This window comes from Urocampus carinirostris, chromosome 7 (genome assembly GCF_059441175.1).
Source record: "Urocampus carinirostris isolate Australia breed hairy pipefish chromosome 7, RoL_Ucar_1.0, whole genome shotgun sequence".
Taxonomy (NCBI): Eukaryota; Metazoa; Chordata; class Actinopteri; order Syngnathiformes; family Syngnathidae; genus Urocampus; species Urocampus carinirostris.
In genome coordinates this window covers 23822406-23844579 of record NC_142355.1, presented here as the reverse complement: position 1 = coordinate 23844579, position 22174 = coordinate 23822406, and the positions used below count along the sequence as shown (strand labels likewise).

The window sequence follows — 22174 nt, the reverse complement described above, 5'->3', positions numbered from 1 at the left end:
ATGTACGAACTAGGAAGAGGAAGAGGATTTCTTCGGGTGGATGCTGGGTAACCTCTCACAGCGCCACACGCTGGTAGCAGCGGAAAGAAGCAGTGCAGTACTGTCCTGTACTCAGAAAAAGGTGCACCTAATACAAAATCTAACTTACAGCAATGTACGGATATTTTTCGACATCCAGAAAAAAAAGTTAAAATCTACCGTTTTTCGTAAGTGGTTGTGAGTAGGGGAGCGTCTGTACACTACTATACAAGCATACAAGCCACATGTTAAAGAAAATTCACTTCCAAAATATTAATAAAATGTGCACCCAAATATATCCAACTCTTTAATTATGTAGATAATATAGATTGGTGAAAAGCTAAAAAACACAACATTTATAAACCAGTACCTTCTAGCAGAGCTTCAATGTCATTCGTACACCATATTCATATTTCGCAATCATTTTCTTGTATGTCTCTATCATTTTTGTCGCTGTTTTCCACTTTTCCTTACCCTAATCACTAATTCTCTTGGGACCCTTTCCTTTTGGGCAGAAAAGGAAATAAAACAAACACAATCTCAATAAAGTGAGCTGTGGTCCCTCTCAAACAAAATTCGGACTGCGCCCTTTGACTGAACAAGAAGAAGATTTCGAGCAAAACATTATCGCCATCAACTGTTAAGGAGTGTTTTCGACCCTTTGTTTTTTTCTTCTTCCTAGCATTACTTTGCCGAGGGCAAGGCCATGACACACTGAAAATGGGCCCGCCACCCACTTTTGGGTCCTGACCCACCAGTTGAAGAACACTGCTCTGAATTATGGCTGATTATATCTGAGTAGAATAAAAGCAGAATGTTTAGAACATATCAGAGATGAAAATTCTTTGGTGACAATTTCTCATCTCAAATCTTCAATCAGTCCATGCATGTGATTGTTATTTTATTTATTTATTAACAAATGTTGATTATATGTCTTGTACCATCCTGCTTTATTTTGAAATTCATTTTCTGTTTTTTTAATCAAACTGTCTTCAAATTGTATTGTTGTAGTTTAATTCTGTCTAATTCTGAAAGTCGTGTGTTGTATCATTCAGTTTTATTTTGAAAGCCTTTTTAAGATGTGCAATGCTTCTGATTTTTGTTTTGTGCCTTCCTGATTTATTTTGAAAGTTGTGTTTTGTACCTTCCATTTTGATTGGAAAGTTGTGTATTGAAAGTGATGTTAGAGTCTTTCACAATTAGAACTTATCCTTTTTTTGTGTTTTGAGCAATGTAAACAAGTTAAGCATCATTTTTATTAAGTATATATAGCTTTCAATTACTTCAATCACTTAGTTCTACATAATTGTCAAAATTTGAAATCTATATATATAATGTTGTTTTCAAAACCATCCATTAATCGACAGATTAGTCGATCATTAAAGCAGTTGTTTATTAAAACACTGTATATATTAGTTATGTGTTTGTTGGAAAATATTTTAAAGATCCTACATGCAAATTGATAGCAATTGAATCGGTCTTAGGCATGTAAAACGAATACTCGACCTTCTCGGTGACTGCTCGTGCGCACTCGATCAGCTCCCTTTTGGAGAAACTGTCGGTAGGGCTGAGTTGAAGAGCTCCAGCTTTCTGGACCAGGTAGATGCAACCGTGGCCCAGCTCCTGCACACGAGTTCTAATCTGGAAACCCACCTAAAACAACACCACAGTGTTCTCAACTTTTCTTTTACCCAGCAGATGAAAAAGGACGTAAAAAGCCGGCGGTGCCGTTTAATTCCGAGATGCACGGGTGGGCGGGCGCTCTTCTGTAAGCATCACTATAGCATTTGAGAGATGTGGAGGCGACGTGTTGCCATGGTAACCAGCGGCTTTTGCAACAGCCTGTTATGTACAAGTTATAGAGCTGTGAGATAAAGAGCTGTGAGCTTAATATCGCAACGTTTCCTCGCACGGATTTGGAGCGAAGAACTCTAAGAAAATGATGTGTGTTATTGTTGGGGTATGCGAGGGGGAGGCTCGTTCGGGTAGCTTTTACTTTGATGTCGGAGATGGAGCATCATTCCACAGTTATTCCAACATCTGCCATCATCAGTGGCTACGAAAATATTTCTGAAAAAAAAAGAGGCGAGGTGCTCTCATAAGTTAGCTTAAGAAGTTGGGTGCTGACCTCTTTGGGTTCCGCCGTAGCTGCAGTGAGGCTTCCATATTGTGCTCTGCCAATCTTGGCTCGGAGTAATATGCGAGGGGGTAATGGATCGCGGCCATACAAGTGCAGATGACTTTTTTTGAGGCCGGAAAGTCCAGCAAAAAGATATTGTATGCATCCATATGTAGTGTAAGTCTATGCTTTTGGCAAGCCATGTAGAAGCACAACTTTGTGAAGACACGGGATGTAAAACTGGAACTCAATTTTGGGGTATAAAACACAAAAACAGCACCGGGAAGAAAATCATATTCTGCAGCTTCCAACCTGAGACTAGAGAAATATGCAATCAAATACAGTTATAAACTGGAAGGAATAAAGGAACAAAGAAACAAAGAGACAAACAAACCTGGAGTGGAAGTAAAAAATTACACAGGGAAGATGACAGAATAAATCAAAATGACCCAAGAAATTTTGCTTAACAAAAATGTTCAGGGCAGCACGTCAGCGCAGTGGTTAGCGCATGTGCGGCACAGTTCTGAGGTCGTGAGATAAAACCCCCTGTGTGGAGTTTGCATGTTCTCCCCTTGCTTGCATGGGTTTCTTCCGGGCACTCCGGTTTCCTCCCACATTCCAAAAACATGCTTGTCAGGTTGATTGGCCGATCCAAATTGTCCCTAGGAGTGAATGAGCGAATGAGTTGTCTGTCCCTGTGTGCCCTGCGATTGGCTGGCAACCAGTTCAGGTTGTCCCCTGCCCACTCCCCGAAGATAGCTGGGAGGGGCTCCAGCACCCCTGCGACTCTACTGAGGATAAGCGGTGCAGATAATGGATGGATGGTTGGAAAAATGTTCAGGACAATGGATCACAGGTGTGTGATAACTGGGCAAACCTGTGCCCAGTTCAAAACATCAGTTGGGGCCCTCCGGTTGTTTTAGGTATGCCAGATATTAATAGGTGCGACACATACTCTGATGCGACTTATAATCCTGAAAATATGGTAACTTCTGACCTCTTCATGTTCCGCTGTAGCAGCAGCAAGGCGTCCTTGGTGCGCTAGCTGCCCGTAGTCCACAGTAGCCTGAGAGGCGAGGCCACCCAGCTCTTCTGGGCAGGTCACCGATTTGGTCATCTAATCGGAGGGAGATCTGGCCCGTTAGCTTACAAAGCGCCGAGGTCATCTGAAGTGGGGAAAAAAAATGTGCTCACCATCTCCTGAGCTGTGATGGCGATGGCCTTGGAAAACTTCACCATTGTTGTCTGGTAGTCCACAAAGGAGCCCTCGGGTTCTGGAGGCGTTCCTTCATCCAGCTGCGGAGGATTGGATATGTCATGTCAAAAAACAAACAAAAAAAAACAAATGTACTGTACTGAAAAAATAAAAATAAAAAATAAAAAACACTATCCTGTATTATGAATACAGAGGCACTCTGCACAACCTAAAATTAAAAAATAAAAGTAATAAAAATAATAATCACATAAATAAATCTAAACTCAATTAAATGAAAAAAATAAAATCAAAAATATATTCATATATTAAAAAATAAGAATAATGAATATAATAATTTCCGCTTTTAGTGTTATTTTCTGGAAAGGGAATATTACATTATACAATAAATAAAACATGAATAAAAGTATTAGAATTAATTATGACATATATTTCTTTTTTTTATTCTTAAATTTATTTTTATGTATGTATTTTTTATTTTTTTAATCTGTTTGTATTAGTTTTTGTGTTACTAACAGAAGAGGTGATACCAAAAATCAGATAAATGATCTGCAAGTATTTGATTATATTCATAATCCATTTAATGTTAAATGAATTTTTCCAATAAATTATTTTGTATTTTTTTCCAAATCAAGATCTTTGCCAAAAATGTTGTCATTTAATCCTTATTATTTTAATTTACCCTTATTTTTTAACCTGACTACATCATTATAAAATGTGCTTTCAATTAATCTCTGAGGGCACCTCGACTAGGAGCTAATTAGCAACATTTAGTCGACATGAGAATTTATCATCTCTTTTTGATTTATAATCAAATCAATGTTCCAAAAAAATCTTGAACTGAAAAATCTCTGCACATTCTATCAAATTAATCAAGTCAAGTCAAGTCAAGTCGTGTTTATTTGTATAGCCCTTTATCACGAGGAGTCTCAAAGGGCTGCACAGACCACAGATTATTGCAAACTACAGACTATTATTACACAATGCTCTGATCTAAAACCTACATGAGGGCAAGGAAAAACTCAAAAACCACCACATGAGGTAAATGAAGAGATACTAAAGTAGCAGCCGTGGAAAATGGCAGCTTTTGTGGTCCTTAATGCTACATTAGCATTGTGAGTCTTACAGCAACATTGAAATATTGGTACTGTTGGCAGAAATATCATACATTTTGGTTGCAGAGCGCCACAAACGATAATCCAAAAAGAAAAGCAATAGCAACAATCCAGTCAGAACACATGTTTTTCTCTCACCCTGCCCATGGCCTCGGCAATGGACTCCACCATGCCTCCAACCATGCCCCCTTCGCTGGCTGCCTCATTCAAAGTCACCATGATGTCGTCCACCGCTTCTTTCATTAGTTGGGCGGCCTCGGAAATGGCATCGTGGGTGTGGGATGCCTGCGGGAGGTAAAGTTAAAAATGAAATTGAAAATTGATGTTTTAGTATGTGGTTATAATTGTTTACATTGTAGGTGTTTTCCCGCTAAAAATTCGAAGTTGTTTTTACTCAGCCTGGTCTGTCCTCAGTTGCTTCACCATTAACAAGCCACGACTAATAGTTTATTGATTAATCGGCAACTATTAAACAGAATAACAATCATCTGGATGACACCTGATAAGAAATCGTCTGCAATTATAAAAAGCAAACATTTGACAAATTCTATTATTCTCACTGGCACAGGGCAAATCATCTTAAATTTCAATATATATATTTTTAATAGTTTTTCTAAATGTTTACACTACTTTTTATCATTTTACTGGTTGTTTTTGCCCAACCCCAATGCATTATTTGAGTTTTTTTTGGGAAAAAAACAATCAATTTTTTTAGTTTCTGACAACTCAGTTGAATAATTATGTAAAGGTTCTCTAAAAACGAGGTAATTCATAATCATTCAAGAATTCAGAGGATTTTTCCGATCGAGTACACATCGATATCTGCATTTGACAAGAGAGACAATTAGTACTTTCAATACCTAAAGACAAGAACTGATAGCAAACCTTTGCACCAATACACAAGATAACATAGCAAGATGTTTGTTTTTCACATGAAAGTAACATACTTCTATGAAGTGTAGAAGCTGGTACACGAATCAATATCTGCCGTTGGTACTGCTTTTTTAAAATATGGTCAATACAGTCTTGTATCTGTAACAAAATGTTAAGCTACAGTATTTTCCACAAAAGACTGACGTCATGCTAAGGAGCGCAGTAACTAATAGAAGAATTGATGGCCGCCTTTAGTACCAGTACTGGAGATAACACAACAAGTTATGTTTTTTTTCCAAATGAAAGAGACATAACGCATGGCTCGATATCTGCCTTTATTACCGATACTTTAGAATACTATCAATACAATCTGGTATTAGTAACCGCACATCTGTTGTATTTGATGTTTGCTTTAGTCAAGTCAAGTCATGTTTATTTGTATAGCCTTTAATCACAAAGAGTCTCAAACAGATCAAAGACTATTGCAAACTACAGACTATTATGACACCATCCCCTAATCTAAAACCTACATTAGGGCAAATAATACACATATTATCAACATAGAATATAGGTTATTCATATGCTATAGAGTAGAAGTGTGTTTTAAGCTTAGACTTAAACATTACCACTGAGGTTGCGGATCGAATCTCAGGGGGAAGAGCATTCCACAGCACATTGAGATAATGCTTTTTATTATTTCAAGTATCAATTAGTTGGCCCGTACTGCCTGGAAAACATAGCGGTCAGGCTATTTTGTGCTGTATGAAAAGGGACATTTGAATCTTTTCTGATGGAAATACAAATACCACATTGTTTCTTTCATGGACTTAAAAGTTCTACATTAGACAAGCAGTCTGTTTTTACACCAGACATCAAAGCTGCCAAACAAATTCAGTCTGCACCGCTAATGGTAAAAATAATGCAAGGGAGTGACACCTCTTCTACTTTGATCCTGTATAAACAGTCTTTGTCACACTAAAGATGGAGCAGTCCAATTACTGTAAGTGTATACTTTCTGTGTCGTTAGAGCAGGAAAGAAGAGAGAAAAGCAGCTACACTTTGACAGGTCGCAATAAAACTTTGTAAGAAGTGAGCTGGAGACTTTGAGCTTCACATTAGACAGAAATGACTTTCATGGATTAAGTGTATCTCACTCGTCCTCATCCAAACAGCTGCCAGCTCAAAAACGTTTGATGTATCATTAAAAAAAAACACCTTGTCTTGCATGTAAAATAGCATCTTACTTTTCTGAGATTTCCAAAATTAGGAGGGTTTGGCCGATCGACGCAATTTTTTTATCGATTGTGTTTACCTGCAAGAAATAATCCCGTTGGAAACAGAATTTCGCCAATATTCCAATAATGCAAATCCATGCACTGTAATCCCTTGTTTATCGCGGTAACCTCTTAACATACCCTGGACTGTTGATAAATAACTACGTGTCTGTACGATGTCACCAGTGACTGAAATAAATCATGCCACAAATGGAAAAGTTTAAACTCTTGGGATTCAAAATATGCTGCTACCATTTCAAAATGTACTCATAACAGAAACATCCCGATCAGTCTGAAACAATATTAGTCTATATGGGCCGGGTTAAAAAGACGGAGATGTCCTCGTGTAGCTTTGAATATCTTCAGCCAGTAGTAACCGAAGTAATAGATGACTGACACATTGGTAGAATAATGAAATTCCCGGCATAATTGTATGCAATCTTTTGATCTGTATTCAATTTAGAGCCAAAAATAAACACGCGCAAATGTGAACCGGGATCCTTTTTTTGCCCAACTGTGTACAATCATCAAGTGACTTCTGGAAAGAGAACTCAGACATTTATAGGTCTTTCAAAATGTCCCCCAAAAAATGGCCACAACCATGCATTTCATTTTAGGCCGACCAGAATAGCACGCCCCCTGATAAAATTGCCTTTTGATGTTCCCCGCTCTCAGCAATATGGGAATGGGGATATTGGATCACAGCCGCACAAGTGCAGTTCAACTAGGGCGGAAACAACAGCAAAAAACAGCCAAAGTGCAAGACATCAATTTGCTCTATCGCCTCCAGCTCTCATCAATACTTGACCGGTGATAATGGATACCTTTTGGACTAAGAATTTTCCAAAACCTTTGAATGGCTGATTTTTAACTGTTAACGTTCATCACTTGTTATAGTAAAACATGATCGAAAAAAAATGTTTATGTGTGTGTTGGATAGTACCATGTTGTTTTTTTTTTTTTAATATTCACTATTACTGTGAATGTTTTTCTCTTTCCTCTCATTTTATTTATTTATCTATTCATGTATTTATTTATGACAAAGGTTTAACAAATCTGAAGAGTGAAAATTAAATTCAATTGTTAAGTGTTTTTGATATAGGGAGATTAATGATCAATACAATGTGTTTTTTTGACATGTTGTGTCATGATTGCCCATTGCCCTCAACTGTGCCCGTTCATTTGGCGGCAGATGCTGCTCGCTGCCTGATTGGTTCCCCTCCTATTTAAATTCAACGGTTCCATTTACTCCTTGTCAGTCCGTCAGCAAACCTCCACACATGCAAGGGAAGCACTATTTGACTTTGGCTCCTGTCGGTCTCGTCCTTACCTGTATCCCGCTCGTCTGCCCCTGGCTTCCCGATCGTCTCCGGCTCCCTGACTTTTTCCTTCCTTCGACCACGCTCCGAACTCCCACCCCGGCTACTCGACCCGTGTTTGCCCACCGACCACGCTGTGATCTCCCGTCCCGGCTACTCAACTCATTTCTGCCCCTTAACCACGCTCCGATGGCCCGTCCCAGCTACTCAACTCGTTTTCACCTTCCAACCACGCTCCGATCCCATGAGCTCCCTGCTCCTCCTACCCAGCGATCGCCGGATTGTTGGCGCTTGCTTTCCCGTACCTGACTTTTCAGCTTCCGCAATAAAGTTTGTTGTGAAACGTTACGCGTTTGCGTCTACCATCTGTTCAGGTTCTGACATGCTGTGGGTAAAAATCAGTAAGAAAAGAACAGTAACTAAACTGTTTTTTTCCAAAAGCAATGTAAAATATTCTCTCTTTGGATCGATACAGGGATTTCATTTTAAATTATTGATATATTAATTGACAAAAAATAATCCAGAATGTCATGATTACCTAAGTGGAGCCACCTGGGGTAATCATGTGGCGCGCTGGAGTGCGCTTCCTGATAGGTTTATGTTCCCTTTTTAAGCACGCTACGCCGAGACCTCTTGGTCTGAGGATTACTTTTGTACCCCGTATGACTCTCCTGATTACCTGTGCCTTCTTGACCTGTTTACCTGATTCTGCCTGCCTCAGATCCGACCTGCTTCCGTCCCACACTACGATCTTCTCTCCAGTCCCGGTAAACTCGACCTGCTTCCGTCCCACGCTACGATTGGCTACGTGTTCCGAAGTTGTCTTCACGGCTGCTGATGTCCGACGGTCATCGCGTCTCCCGCTAACCCTGTACGCTTCCCCAAATAAAGAATTGTAACGAACGCTCTGGGGTCTCCTGCTCTGTTCTGGTCCTCCTGACACAGAAACTTGCTTTGCAGGCAAAATATATAGATATTTATTTAAACAAGCCTGTCTACGAGAATCTTAAAAGATTCAGTGCCATTGATGGAAAAAACATTTATTATTGTCAATTTTCTGACATGCCGTGGAGAGGAGCAGTACCTAATGTTAAGGAATTTACAATGCTATACTAATTTGAAACAATAATCCGTCTTGAGCGACAGGGATTTTATTCTAAGCTATCTATTTGTTGCCAAAATAATCTCAATTTTTTTTTTTTTTAATAATACAATTTATTTTTCTCTATTAATCATGTCTTGGAGGATTTGATCACATTCTGTGCCCTTGACTGCAATAGACCTTACCTACATTATATATGTTCGCACCTTCAGTGCCAATGTCAGAAAACAATGTTAATTCGCTATCTATTTTATGACACAATATGTAGAAAAAGCAGCAATTACCTATACGGAATTCATATATTTTGCTATTGTCATTTGAAATAATATTCTGTAATGATACATGGATTTAATTATAAAGCATTGTTTTTGTTTAACGACAAATAATCAAGAACTGTTTTTATCCAGGAGCAGCACGGCAGCGCAGTGGTTAGCGCGTGTGCGACACAGTTCAGTCATGAGATTGAACCTCCTGTGTGGAGTTTGTATGTTCTCCCCGTGCTTGGGTGGGCTTCCTCCGGGCACTAAGGTTTTCTCCCACATTTCCAAAACATGCATGTCAGGTCTATTGGCCAGTCCAAATTGTCCCTAGGTCTGAATGAGCGAGTGACTGGTTGGCTGTCTCTGTGTGCCCTCCGACTGGCTGGAAACCAGTTCAGGGTGTCCCCTGCCCACTGCCCGAAGATAGCTGGGATGGGTTCCGGCATCCCCGCGACCCGACTGAGGATAACTGGTGCAGATGATGGATGGATGAATGAATGTTTTAATGAAGCCCTACTTAATACAACTTTTTAATCACTCATGTCTTGGAGGATTTTAACACATTGAGCCAGTGTCATTTGGCAGCAATAGACGTCAACCCTACATTCAGAGCCATTCACAAAAAAACCCCAAATTATTCAGTTTCAATTTCTACAGGCTGGGCATTAGTTTTGGCTTTTTGATATAGCAATAAGTGTTTTGAGGATATAAGCATGGTATAATTTGTTTTTTGATCCCCCCCCAAAAATAGACCCATATATTCAGATGATTTTAAGAGCAACAGACTACTTATCACCTTGGGATTGCCACCACCTTCCTTGGCAGCGTAAAGCATCTGCAGAGCAGACTCAGACAGGGTCTTGGTCTGGTCAAGAATGGTCATTTGCTGCTGGTGATCGTGAAGCTTGGAGGCCAGGCCCACAGATGCCACAATAAGTGGATCAAAGTAGCTCGCCAGTTGAGTCACCTATGGTAAAATAAGGTTACAGACTCATCCGGGAAAGGCTTGTCGAATAAGATACAGATTCAGACACGGATTCATCTCAATCCATCGGGGATAAAGATAGTTAGTATTGGAGCTATACCTTGTGTCCCAGCTGGGCAGCTTCTCCCCGTGCAGCCGTGGAGACGGGATCAATCAGATGCCCGATCTCCTGCACCGATGAAGTCAGCTGCTCCTGCAACGCCTGTAGAGCGAATTACCGTATAAATCACAAGCCCAAGACTACAGATCCCATTAAGCCTCTTTCTCGCAGACAAGAGGGAGCTGATGGGCTGCTTACTTCCGAGGAGATATCATCTCTGCAGGGCAAGGTCTGTCCCACGGCGGCCAGCGAAGCTTGTTCAATGTCCCGGATACATTTATTGATGCTATCAATGGAGTAATCACACTCCTTCTGTCCTGGTGCCCTGTCCCTATTGGGGAAAGAGAAAGTTGGAAATCAAATTATAGGCAGGCTTGTTCCGTTTCAGAGCTGAATGACACATTTGGTTTGTGTCTTCTTAAAAGAACTTGTTTGTTTAAGCCATGAGACAAGTGATGTGTGAAGACCACAAAGTGAAGGGAGCTTCACGTCGGCTTTTTGAAGGCCTATCATTGGGACGGTTGCCCAGCAACAGAGGAGTATTACTCTCTGCCTAACTGGTTAGTGGCTATGCTATCATAATTGATCAACACTGTAAAATTTAGGGAGGGGGAAGTGTCAATACTCAACCTTATATCAAAGTAGCAGTCCTTGCTATGATTCTTTTATGGACAATTCAATAAAAACTAAAGATTTTAATTCATTCATCAAATTTAATAAATGCAATCTTACGCAGTAAAATAATTGCATATTTAGAGTTTTTTTTTCCATAAAAAAAATAAAAAAATTACCAATAACATTACATTTGATTTATGGCCTGCTTGACTCAAGTCCAGCCGTACTTAACGGCCAGCAGATGAGTAAATGTTCGTTTTTTGGGGGTATGTAGCTTTTCATTCGGGCTCAGCACAAGAAAAAAAATCTCAACCACTAATTGACAAACGGAAACAACCAAATATTTGGAGAAAAAACTGTTGCAAAATACAATGATTATTTCATTTTCTGGAACCACAGAGTGTAGCAGACTGCCGACATTTTGGAATCCAGACGACAGAATTCTACCTCAAATTTCATTAAATAGATACCGTCTCAGCAGCAGATGGAGTAATGAATTTACGGCCGGTCATGTCTGATGTTACCCGTAAATTTAAGCTAGGAAAATTATACATAAAAAACGAGCCAAATTATTTAATGTTGCTTATTGAAATGATTGTAAAGTATTTTCGTTTCTGATTTTGGCAAAACAATGCTTAGAGGGACATCTTGCATTATTTAGTGCTTCGTACTTGTAATAAAAACATAATTAAAGAAACAATATTAATTTAAACATTAAGCATTTATTTAACTTAACATTAGCTTCACCAAGTCGGAACTGAAATGATTGTCCACCATCTCATTGATACGACTATCCCAAAGAAAAAACAAGACCTTGCAAAAGGCTGATAAAAAAAGGGGTCACTTTGAGTCTCCGTAGTTTGTATTATAAATGAAAAATAATTGTTACCAAATTATTATCGAAGTAGATGTTGAATTTTTGTTTTTATCATTTGTGTAGCTTTTTACAAAATGAGTAAAGGATACTAACTTACAACACTTTGACCAATGTATTACATACTGTTATTTTGAATAAACCATTTTGATACATTTATTCAGTTTTTTTAAATAATGGACACCTCCAAAGGAGATTGCATAGGATGTGAGTTTGTTATTTTTAAATATGAAATATTGTAACTTACTGTTAATCGTTATTTTGACCATTATGCACTGTTTACATCGTTGTCACTATCAGGTAATGATGTAACGTTCTTTGATTACCACACCACTCGGGCGGCATTAGCTCAGGAGATAGAAAGCTCGTCTTGGGATCAACAGGTCGCAGGTCAGATTCCCAGCTCCTCCATGTTATATGTCGAAGTGTCCTTAGGCTGAATCCTTAATGCCCCTGATAGCAGGTAGTTGCCTTGCATGGCTGACGCTGCTATTGTTGTTTGAGTGAGTAAAAGGGAAAAATGTGAAGCAAATTGTAAAGCTTCATTGACTTGAAAAGCGCTATATAAATGCAGACCATTTAGGGCTGATCTTTTTATAACATAGGAGATTTAAAAAAAAGAAAGGGCTCAGGGGAGCGCTTTTAGAAGAGATTGGAATTTTTTAAGGTCCTCTGCTCTTCCATGCAAATTTAAAATTCATACATGTCTTCTCGACTTATTTCGAGAGTCCACTAAATCAATGTATTTAAGCGTGTATGGAGACATATTATTAACATTCATTACTCTTATAAATAAGGCCTTATAGAGAAGTGTTTCTCAACCCACTTCCGTGTTGCGGAACTGTTGTCAGTGAGTTGGGGGCCTTTGCCTTGGCAAAATAACGCCAAGAAAATAACAGAGAGTCTCCTTAACAGTAAACAGCGATATCGTGTGTTGACACTCTTCATTTCACACCACAGAAAAAAAAACGGTAAAGTTTGATTAAACATGTTGAGCACGGCCAAACACAGCTATAGTGTAGAATACATGAGGTACAGATTTTATTATTTTGAATACAAACTTTTAAAATGTCACTTAAAATGCTAGTTGAGCACTAAAGGGAGTATTATTATTATTACTGTTACTTCAATATTCTACAATCTTTGTTTTAACTGCAAAATTCTTACATTAAATACATTTGATACAGTGGAAATTGGTGCTTGATTTGGGTGGTGGCTTGTACTTAGGATATTGGGTCAGCAAGTCAGACCAGTTGACAAGTCAAGTCAAGTCATAATTATTTATATAGCCCTTAATCACAAAAAGTCTCAAAGGGCTGCACAGAATCTTACAAAATATTCCAGAAATATTACAAAACATACAGAAATATACGACTACCCTAATACTACAAAAACTAAATGCCAAATTTAGTGCTAAAACAGACTTAAAACCCTATTATTGTGCTTTCATTCTGAAATGAGAAAAAAAATAGACCCATCGTGTCACGGTTGCCAATTGGCCCCGCCCGTTTGGCACCAGCTGCGGCTTGTTGACTGATTGGCTTCCCCAATATTTAAGGTCAGTGCTCCCACTCACCTTTTGTCAACCGTCAACGAACTTCTGCACCCGCAAGACGTGTGTTTTGACTCTGTCCGATTCCCTGCTTGTGTATCCTGTCTGGTATCGTTCCCGTCTATCTCGTCCTGCTTGTTATCGGACTCCAGTCTCCAGTGTTTGGTATTGATCCCGTCTGTCTCGCCCTGTCTGATACCTTGTTACAATCTCCTGTATCGGGTATCGTCTCCGTCTATCTATCCTGTCTGTTCCGTCCTGTTTGGTATTGTCTGGTATCTGTCCCGTATCTGCTCGTGGAACTAGTATCGATCTCGTCGGCCTCTGGCTTCCTGTTGTTCCACGCCAGACTTCTGCCTTACTTCTTCTGCCCAGCAATCGCCGAATCACTGGCGTTTGTGTTAACGTGCATGACTGCCCCATTTCCCGTAAAATAAAGCTTGTGTGAGAAACTTTACGCATCTAGGTCCTCCTCCTGTTCCGGATCTTGACACATCATAAATTTGGTCAATAATGTATCTTTGTTAAACAAATAATGACTTTGTTATAGAATACAAAAACCCTTAACAAATTTGAAAATAATTTTACTTTTTGCATTTTTTGGTGCATCGATCTTGGTCATTTTGTAAGTAGCTCGCATGCTCCTGCTCTATATAATGGGACAAATTGCTTGCAAGACCAACCTAATTGAAGTGATGAGACTCTTGATGGAGTCTGAAACGGTTCTGGAGTGACCGGCGAGTATGGACCACGTGGGAGGGTCTTTGGGGTTGAGCACCAACGACCGGGCCGTTTCCAAAAGATAAGTGGAGCTATCGAGCATGGAGCGAGCCGAGCGAACAATCGGCTCCTGGGCCACCGAACCCTGCAGAAAAGTGTGGATTAAGTGCAATAATGGAAAGCTGACTGTGAGGATCTAGCGAGATCAACAGAGACATGGAACACAGAGATGAGATTACAAAGACAGCTAGCTTTATGAAAAGACACAGAACAAAACACCTTGGGTCTTTATAATCCGAAAAGAAACCTTCCTCGACAATTAGATTAACAAAATGAAGTTTAGGGCGTGAACGCCATTAAACAATGCCCTCTGACGGATAACAGCAATAAAGCTTTCAAAGGACAATGCGAAGAATTTACACCTTTGACTGAAAACATATAAAAGGATCTTTCCATTCTTACCATTTTTTTGATGATGTTTTTTTTCACAGAAGCATTTTTATTTCATACACCATGTTTGGCCTATTACTTAATTTTGCTGTGAGGATTGTAGCTGTAAAAACACTTATTATTAAATACTAATTTAAAAACATAATCTGAGTCCAACAACAATATGAAGAAATCAATGCCTTGCGCTACTTTTATTTAAAGTTGTCTAAAGATCCTTATAACAATGTGTGTTCTGTGTGTATTACACAAACAGCAAAACACTATGTAAAATAAAACCTGTTTTTGAGTTTTTCTTTGCCCTCATGTGGGTTTTAGATCAGGGAATTGTGTAATAAATGTCTGTGGTTTGCAATAATCTGTGGTCTGTGCAGCCCGATTAGACTCCTTGTGATCATGAGCTGTACAAATAAACATGACTTGACTCTTATGCCAGTATGTAACGGCTGCTAATGCTAATGCAGCTAGCTTGTTGACTGAAGCATTAGTACTCAGGCAGAAAATGTGCTCGTTTTAAGGACTATTTTGCATATTTCTTTATTGCTATTGTGGTTTCGAAGTTCATTACAGATCATCGAGCATTATTCTGCAAAATCTATATCAGATAATCTGGCCCGTTGGCGAGACATGTTATTTTAATGATTTCTTTATCATTTTAGTCGTTTTCAACGAGCAGATCTCTCCTATCTGCTAAAGGATAGTTATTGTTGGAAAAGGTTGAAAATGAAAACATATTTTTTAAAAATCTAAAAAAAAAATTCCTGCCAAGAGGTTAAATTAAAGGCTAACTCATCAAAAATGTGGGAGCTAATGCTAGCACAAATGCTAACGCCTTGCACCATTCAAGCAAACTCAATGTTTATACAGAGAACTTTAAGACAATCTTGCGTAAATAATGCTGTACAAATAATAAAATTGGTTGAAAACAAAATAATACGAGTTAACTAACATTTAATACAAGAAAGTCAGTTAGACATCAGAAATTGACAAATAAATGAGCTAGTGTCAGTAATATATAAAAAATTTTTTATGTCTCCTGTATGAAAGAATCATACCAAATATTTGTACAATGAAATATCAGGTATTCAATGAGAGGAGCTCTCTGTCATATGTTATATCGAGCCCAAGGGTGTAATATTTGACCACAAGGTTGTCTCCAAAACGAACGAAACCAGTGCCATAACAAGGAAAAAATGGTGCAAAACATGGCGGCGAATTAAGTAGGGATACCACTATGTAAAAGAAATACAAATTTCTTAACCTATAATTTTTTTAAAAAAAAATTAACATTGCTAGAATGTTCATGTATTTTTGCCTAGTATTCAAATCAGTGTTTTTTTTTTACTGAATGAACGTTTTTTTTACCATTAGGAGGCACTAAATATTAAACACAGTCTCTGTAATGTATTTCATTGTTTCATATTTGTAATTGGAACTAGACCAAAAAATTAGTCTTTGTTGATGTTTTTTATTTCAACTAGAAACTAGAAATTTGTAGGTTTTTTTTTTTAACAAAGATGCTTTATATTTTTTCATTAGGCGACATCTCGCTAAGATTGAACATCATAAGCAGACATTCAATAAATTTTTACCTCGTTGCTGATCTGAGCCGGGATACTCGCAAAATCCGGATTGTTAGCAAAAGTAGACAAGTTTTCCACAGCCTCAAGGAGAGGCGCAGTAGCAACTCGGCATTTGCTTCTGTTATCCTCAGAAAAATCCCCGTCGAGAGCCTAAAATCAAAACATTCCTTATTGCGTTTTAACAACGGCAATTTTCGTATAAATCGACTTTGACAGAGAGAACTCCAGAAGAGACGAAAGAGATTTTGTAGCAAATTTACACTCAACGTTTTGATCAGTCGGGGAGTTGACCTTGATGGTCTTGACAAGGTTGGCGGTGGTGTTAGCGACCTCTTTGGCCGACTGCACAAACTGTCTCCGGGCGACCGGGTTCGAGGTCTTTGAGGAAGCAAGGCGGCAAGCGTTGCACAAAGCCGATGTGTGCTTAGCCACAATCGTTGCCGCTGACAATACCTGTCAAAGACACCCGGGAACATTCCATACAATTGTCACAACTCTATACTAGACAACGGCGTTAGAGTGACCCTAGTGTACAATGTTTTCTCGTTACGATGGGCTCTTTGTTACGGCATCGTACTCACCATATGACATCAACTACAAATTACTTTAAAAAAACTTTGCGTTGTTCGTGCGTATGATTGTGTAAGTCACGTCCCTCTAAGATGCCTCTCTTCTAATGGTTGACGTCATATAAGATGCTGGACTGCTGTTGGTTTGCATCACAGCTTCATAAAGATGCTGTTATGCAACTGGCTGAACTCCCTCCCACAATGCCTTTCTCTCTTTGCTCAGTTCAGAATCTTGTGTGCTTCGTATGGACTTTGCTAGTTTGTGCGATACTGTATATTCCCTACTGTTTTTATCAGCTATGTTTCCCAAGACTTGTATTGATGCTAAAGGGAGAAGCAGAAGAGATGATTACAACAGAAAAAATGCTTCTGGTAATAAAGACAAGGAATATGGCCGTGATCAATTGAGGCCTGGTGCAATTATTAAAAGAAGGTAAACAATTAAAGCAACTAATTATTCTAAGAGCATGCTAATCTTCGCAAGTAACTATTTTAATTACAGTTTAATTTTAATCCACTGGCCCCTCCCGCCTCTGCTCCACCCATTAACTCCACTGTACCAGCTTGAGTCACGTCACACCAAAGGTAAAAACAATAAAGATTTTCCCTCACGAGTATATTTATTTATAATGTTAAGTATACAGACATATGTTTCACATAAGTAGTAGTTGTTATATAATATTTTGTAGCACGTTTGTATATGTATAAGCAATTTTAATGTTTTTACCTAGGGTGCCAAGGGTCCGGAATGCATTAGCCAAATACCATAGGCTTCTATCCCCACCTTTGAAAGGATTACAGATGCTCCCCTACTTATGACCATTCGACTTTCGAAAAACGGTAGATTCAATCATTTTTTCGGGATGTCGAAAAATATCCGGACATTTCTGTAAGTTATATTTTGTATTGTGTGCATCCTTTTCTGAGTACAGGACAGTACTGTAGTGCTTCTTTCTGCCGCTATTGGCGTGTGGCGCTGTGAGGGGTCATCAAGCATCCACCCCGAAGAAGAAATCCACTGCCTCTTCCTAGTTCCTTTATAAACATTTTATACTGTGTCTCCAGCGTGCTAAGAACTTTGCCATGTTTTTTGTTTAATATCTCGTGCATCCACTCCATATGGTTCGTGTAAAGTGTAAAGAAGAGGCGAGCCATTTCTTTTGAAATGAAAGTGGAATAAGGAATCTTGATGCAGTTGAGAAAATGGTTGGATCGCTTTTTTTTGGCCACTTTTTACCACAGAGAAGGAAGTTGCCTAACTCTTGCAGCCAATCTTCCAAAAGATTCAGATTCAGATTCAGATTCAGATCTACTTTATTGTCATTCTAGTACACGTGTATACGGAACGAAATGTCGATGCATCTGACCCCCACAGTTTCCTTGAATGTACAGATATAAATAATGTTGTATTGTATTTTGGCTACGTGTAGTATTTTACCATAGTGCCGATAGTGCAAGAAGAGTAGCTAACCAGATGTGCAATATGGGCAGTCAGGTTAACAAGTCAGGTACACAGTAACATTAACACTGTAACAATAACGCTGTAATTACAATAGTGCAGAGAGCAATGTCCAAGGAGTGGCAAGCTATAAAAAAACTGCCAGTAGTGCAAAAGTCAGATTAGCAGCCGTTTAGATTTAAGTTAACTATATGTTAGATTGACCATTTAACAGTCTAATGGCCAGGGGGACTAGACTATTGCGGAGCCTGGTGGTCCTGCACCGCACACTGCAGTACCTAAACTTAACTTTATTTATCTTTATAGAGCATTTCATGAGATGTTTATTTTTTTCTAGAAAACAATACAGGTTACTTATACAAGCCTTAAAAAATATTTATACAAACCTTAAACGTAAAAATATATCACTGAAGCAACATACGACAAATTCAACTTACAAACGATCGTCTGTAAGAAGGGCAGCGTCTGTAATGACGTATCGCAAGGATCTCTATAACCTGATAAAAAATATGAACTTTCTTACCTGTGAGGGAGTACTACTTGAGTCCACTAAACTCTGGCATGCCATCTGTATGGCTTGGTGGGCTCGTGCAAACTGAATGGGGTCAACCAAGCCCTCGTAGCCCGACTGACTGCTAGGATCTGACACACCTACAAGGTAAGATGCCTGCAATAGAAATATGTACAAGTTACATCAAACTATGCTAAAATCCATCTACTTTCTGACATGGTTATCTTCAGTAGTGTAGCGGCGATGCTAAAATATGTGTCAAATTCATGCTCTCAAAGAAATGCTTCTCAAAATATGTAGGCCTATTTCAATTTGACTAAAAAGTAGACCTGGTCAAAATGGAGGGATTGATTTCATGCAATGTGTTCTGTTTAGTGTCACGTGCTATCAAAATATTAATCAGTGTTTATTTTCTTATTCTGATTTAATAATTTAACGTAATTATGTGCCGCTTAATTCGAATGTTATTTTTTTGGGTGTATGATTAAGGTGTCTTTTATTACATGCAGAATCCAAAAAAAGGTTTTGTGTGTATTGATATTATAGATACATGGATGGAAGATGAAATTCTATAATGTTATTAAACTTAATTATGGTTTTGATTATTTTTTATTTTTCAATAAAATTATTTTATCGAATATTCAAAGCCTCATTAGAGTCTTCTGGTTTTTCATCCCTGTGAGAGCTAAAACAGTATTGACCGTTGAATACTTCTCACGGTATTGATATTGAATTTATAATAACAACAACAATAATAATAATACATTTATTTTCAAAGGGACTTTCAGGAAACCCAAGGTCGCGGTACACAGAATATATAACTACAATAAAACTAGAATAAAACAAACAAGCAATACGTACAAAAATAATAACAAAGTACAGTGCATGTGAATCAGTTTATTATGGTTAGGCGAGTAGAGACGTAATAAAATGTACTTTCATGAAAATAAGATGGAATAAGTAAATAATGAAAATATATTTTATGTATTTTTTTGATCGATTGAAAATATTTATTTTTTTCAAATTTAGTTGAAATAAAAATCAAATAACAAGTAACTCAAATATAAAAATACATATTTTAGTTACATTTTTCTATGTGACTCAATATTTTGACCCATTGTAGTAATTGTTTTTCGTAAATCTCTGAAATTGTATAGCATCTTGAGTATTTTCTGGGTATTATATTGGAAATGTAAAAAACATATACAAAACATGTCAGAACCCTAGTAGAATGTCTTGTAAGCGTTTAGTTTTCCCTTATTTATAGTTTTTATTTGATCAGACATTTAAAATGTCCTGTTTTGTTGATGTATGGACATTGAATGTGTCGTCTGCAGAAATAATATACTTTTAACACTGAGGGATGGGCGCCACCAGGCTTTATTTTCCCAAGACAAACCACAGGAAATGGTGCCCCTACGACCATAGTGTTTAAAGGATCCAACCAATTAACCAACCAACCAATAGCTTTTATTTAACATGGTTTCATGATTGTATACAAGAACGGGGATGTACAGCTACCTCTCCATTTATTGTTATCTTATGGGTACCGTATTTTCCGCACTATAAGGCGCACCTAAAAGTCTTATTTTTTTTCAAAAGCTGACCATGCGCCTTATAACACAGTGCGCCTTATATATGGCTCAATATTAAATTCGCAAGGTCTCGCAACTACGAGAAACAGCCGCCGACTCCATTTTTCGCGCTGTGCATACTGGGAAATATTAAACGATTGGTAGTTGCCGGGGCTCGTGTTGTATTTGTTTACTAAGTGGCAAAATGGCTACCCCATTAAACTGCTTAATTCATATTCAACAAATACAGTATTTGTCTGAATCCAGGGTTATGACTGGTGAAGATGTAAAGCACAATTTACCTTAAACAAACGCAGAATTATTCAGAATGTCACGTTTGAGAGAGAGAGAGAGAGCGAGAGAGAGAGAGAGCGAGCGAGATTCTCTTTCATACGTGCATTTGTATAAGAAAATGGCTCCTGTTAAGAGACACGCGTACAACGCCGAGTTTAAACTCAAAGCGATCAGTCACGCAGCACAACACGGCAATAGAGCGGCAGCGAGAGAGTTAAACTTAAATGAATCGATGGTACGGAAGTGGAGAAAGGATGAAGATAAGCTCCGCCAAGTAAGGAAAACTCAACAAAGTTTCCGTGGCAATAAAGCAAGATGGCCAGAGTTAGAGGAGACACTTGAACAGTGGGTTGTTCAACAAAGAGCGGCAAGCAGAAGTGTCAGTACGATAACTATACGTATGAAGGCAACAGCGCTGGCACAAAAACACCGGACGTGTTGGATGGCCCATTCACTGAGATATGGTCAATTCGAACACAGCAGAAGAAGAATTCGAGGGATTCGTCGATGAGGAGCTTATAGAGTGATCTTTGTTTTTCTTTTGTGTGTTTACGTTTTACATTTTACAGTTATTATGTTATTGCTTTGCACTCGTTGTTTTTGCACATTACGAGTGTCACTTTATTGCGATTGCACTAACGTTTCATTTAAAATAACAGTATCAGACGTTTTTTTCTTTGCGTGTTGACTAAATGGACAAAAAATAAAATGATATGTCGATGTTGTTCAAAGATGTTAAAGATGTGTCACGAAAATGCTTTACCTCAGAGAAAATAATAAAACGGCTGTTTATTTATTTTGGGAGTGAATGGAGTTGTGGAAAGCTTGTTTGTTAATAAAGTTTGACCTTTTTGAATGGTTTGTTGACATTCCCTTGAGCGTGGCAACATCTAGAGGTTGCATAAAGTAACTACATTCTCTACTGTAGTCAAGTCGTCACATTTATTTACCGTAAATAGCCCTTAATCCCAAAAATGTCTTGAAGGACTGCACAGGATTACAATTACAAAATTGCACAATTACCTGATCTTAAACCAGCATGCACTTATAGCGCCTTATAATGGGGTGCGTCTTATGTATGGCATAAGTTTTAAAATATATCATTCATTGAAGGTGCGCCTTATAACATGGTGCGCCATATAGTGCGGAAAATACGGTAATATACAGTATGTAGCTTTTTTGGTTGGGATGTTTTTGATACTTATTATAATGTTTTAAAGATACTTCAACTTTGCTTGGAGATGAGGATGCTACGATTAAGCTCAAATAAATGTACCCATACAATTTTTACAACAGCACATTAGAAAAACCATCCATTGCTAGCCAGCATTTCAGGTCACTTTTCCATTGGTTGGACATGAATGTATTTTTTTTTTTTAGTTGTTAAACTGCAATCCCACCTGTCCAGCAGCTTCTGTCAGCCCACAGAGGGCCTTGGATGCTATGCCCACACATTCCCCAAATGCCACAACATCACATGTTTTACAATGCTGGGAGATGCCTGCCATGGACTCTCCGAGGACCTAAAAGGCAATCGAAACAAGCATTTAAAATATTTCGTGTAAAGAATGAATACAGTTTTAGTATTCATGACAATG

General features: G+C 38.4%; 1 protein-coding gene across 1 annotated transcript in view; it reads right to left on the bottom strand.

Annotated features, from left to right (window-relative positions):
* The window catches only part of tln2b (talin 2b), a 204872-nt gene that overhangs the window by 30426 nt on the left and 152272 nt on the right, over window positions 1–22174 (bottom strand). The window contains exons 33-44 of the mRNA XM_088340223.1: window positions 21977–22099; window positions 18721–18864; window positions 16437–16622; window positions 16179–16319; window positions 14103–14284; window positions 10577–10709; window positions 10379–10480; window positions 10090–10260; window positions 4604–4750; window positions 3332–3433; window positions 3135–3254; window positions 1525–1671 (exon numbers count right to left, since the gene is read on the bottom strand). Of these exons, the coding sequence (XP_088196349.1) occupies window positions 1525–1671; window positions 3135–3254; window positions 3332–3433; window positions 4604–4750; window positions 10090–10260; window positions 10379–10480; window positions 10577–10709; window positions 14103–14284; window positions 16179–16319; window positions 16437–16622; window positions 18721–18864; window positions 21977–22099 (1698 nt within the window). The remainder of the gene's footprint in view (window positions 1–1524; window positions 1672–3134; window positions 3255–3331; window positions 3434–4603; window positions 4751–10089; window positions 10261–10378; window positions 10481–10576; window positions 10710–14102; window positions 14285–16178; window positions 16320–16436; window positions 16623–18720; window positions 18865–21976; window positions 22100–22174) is intronic.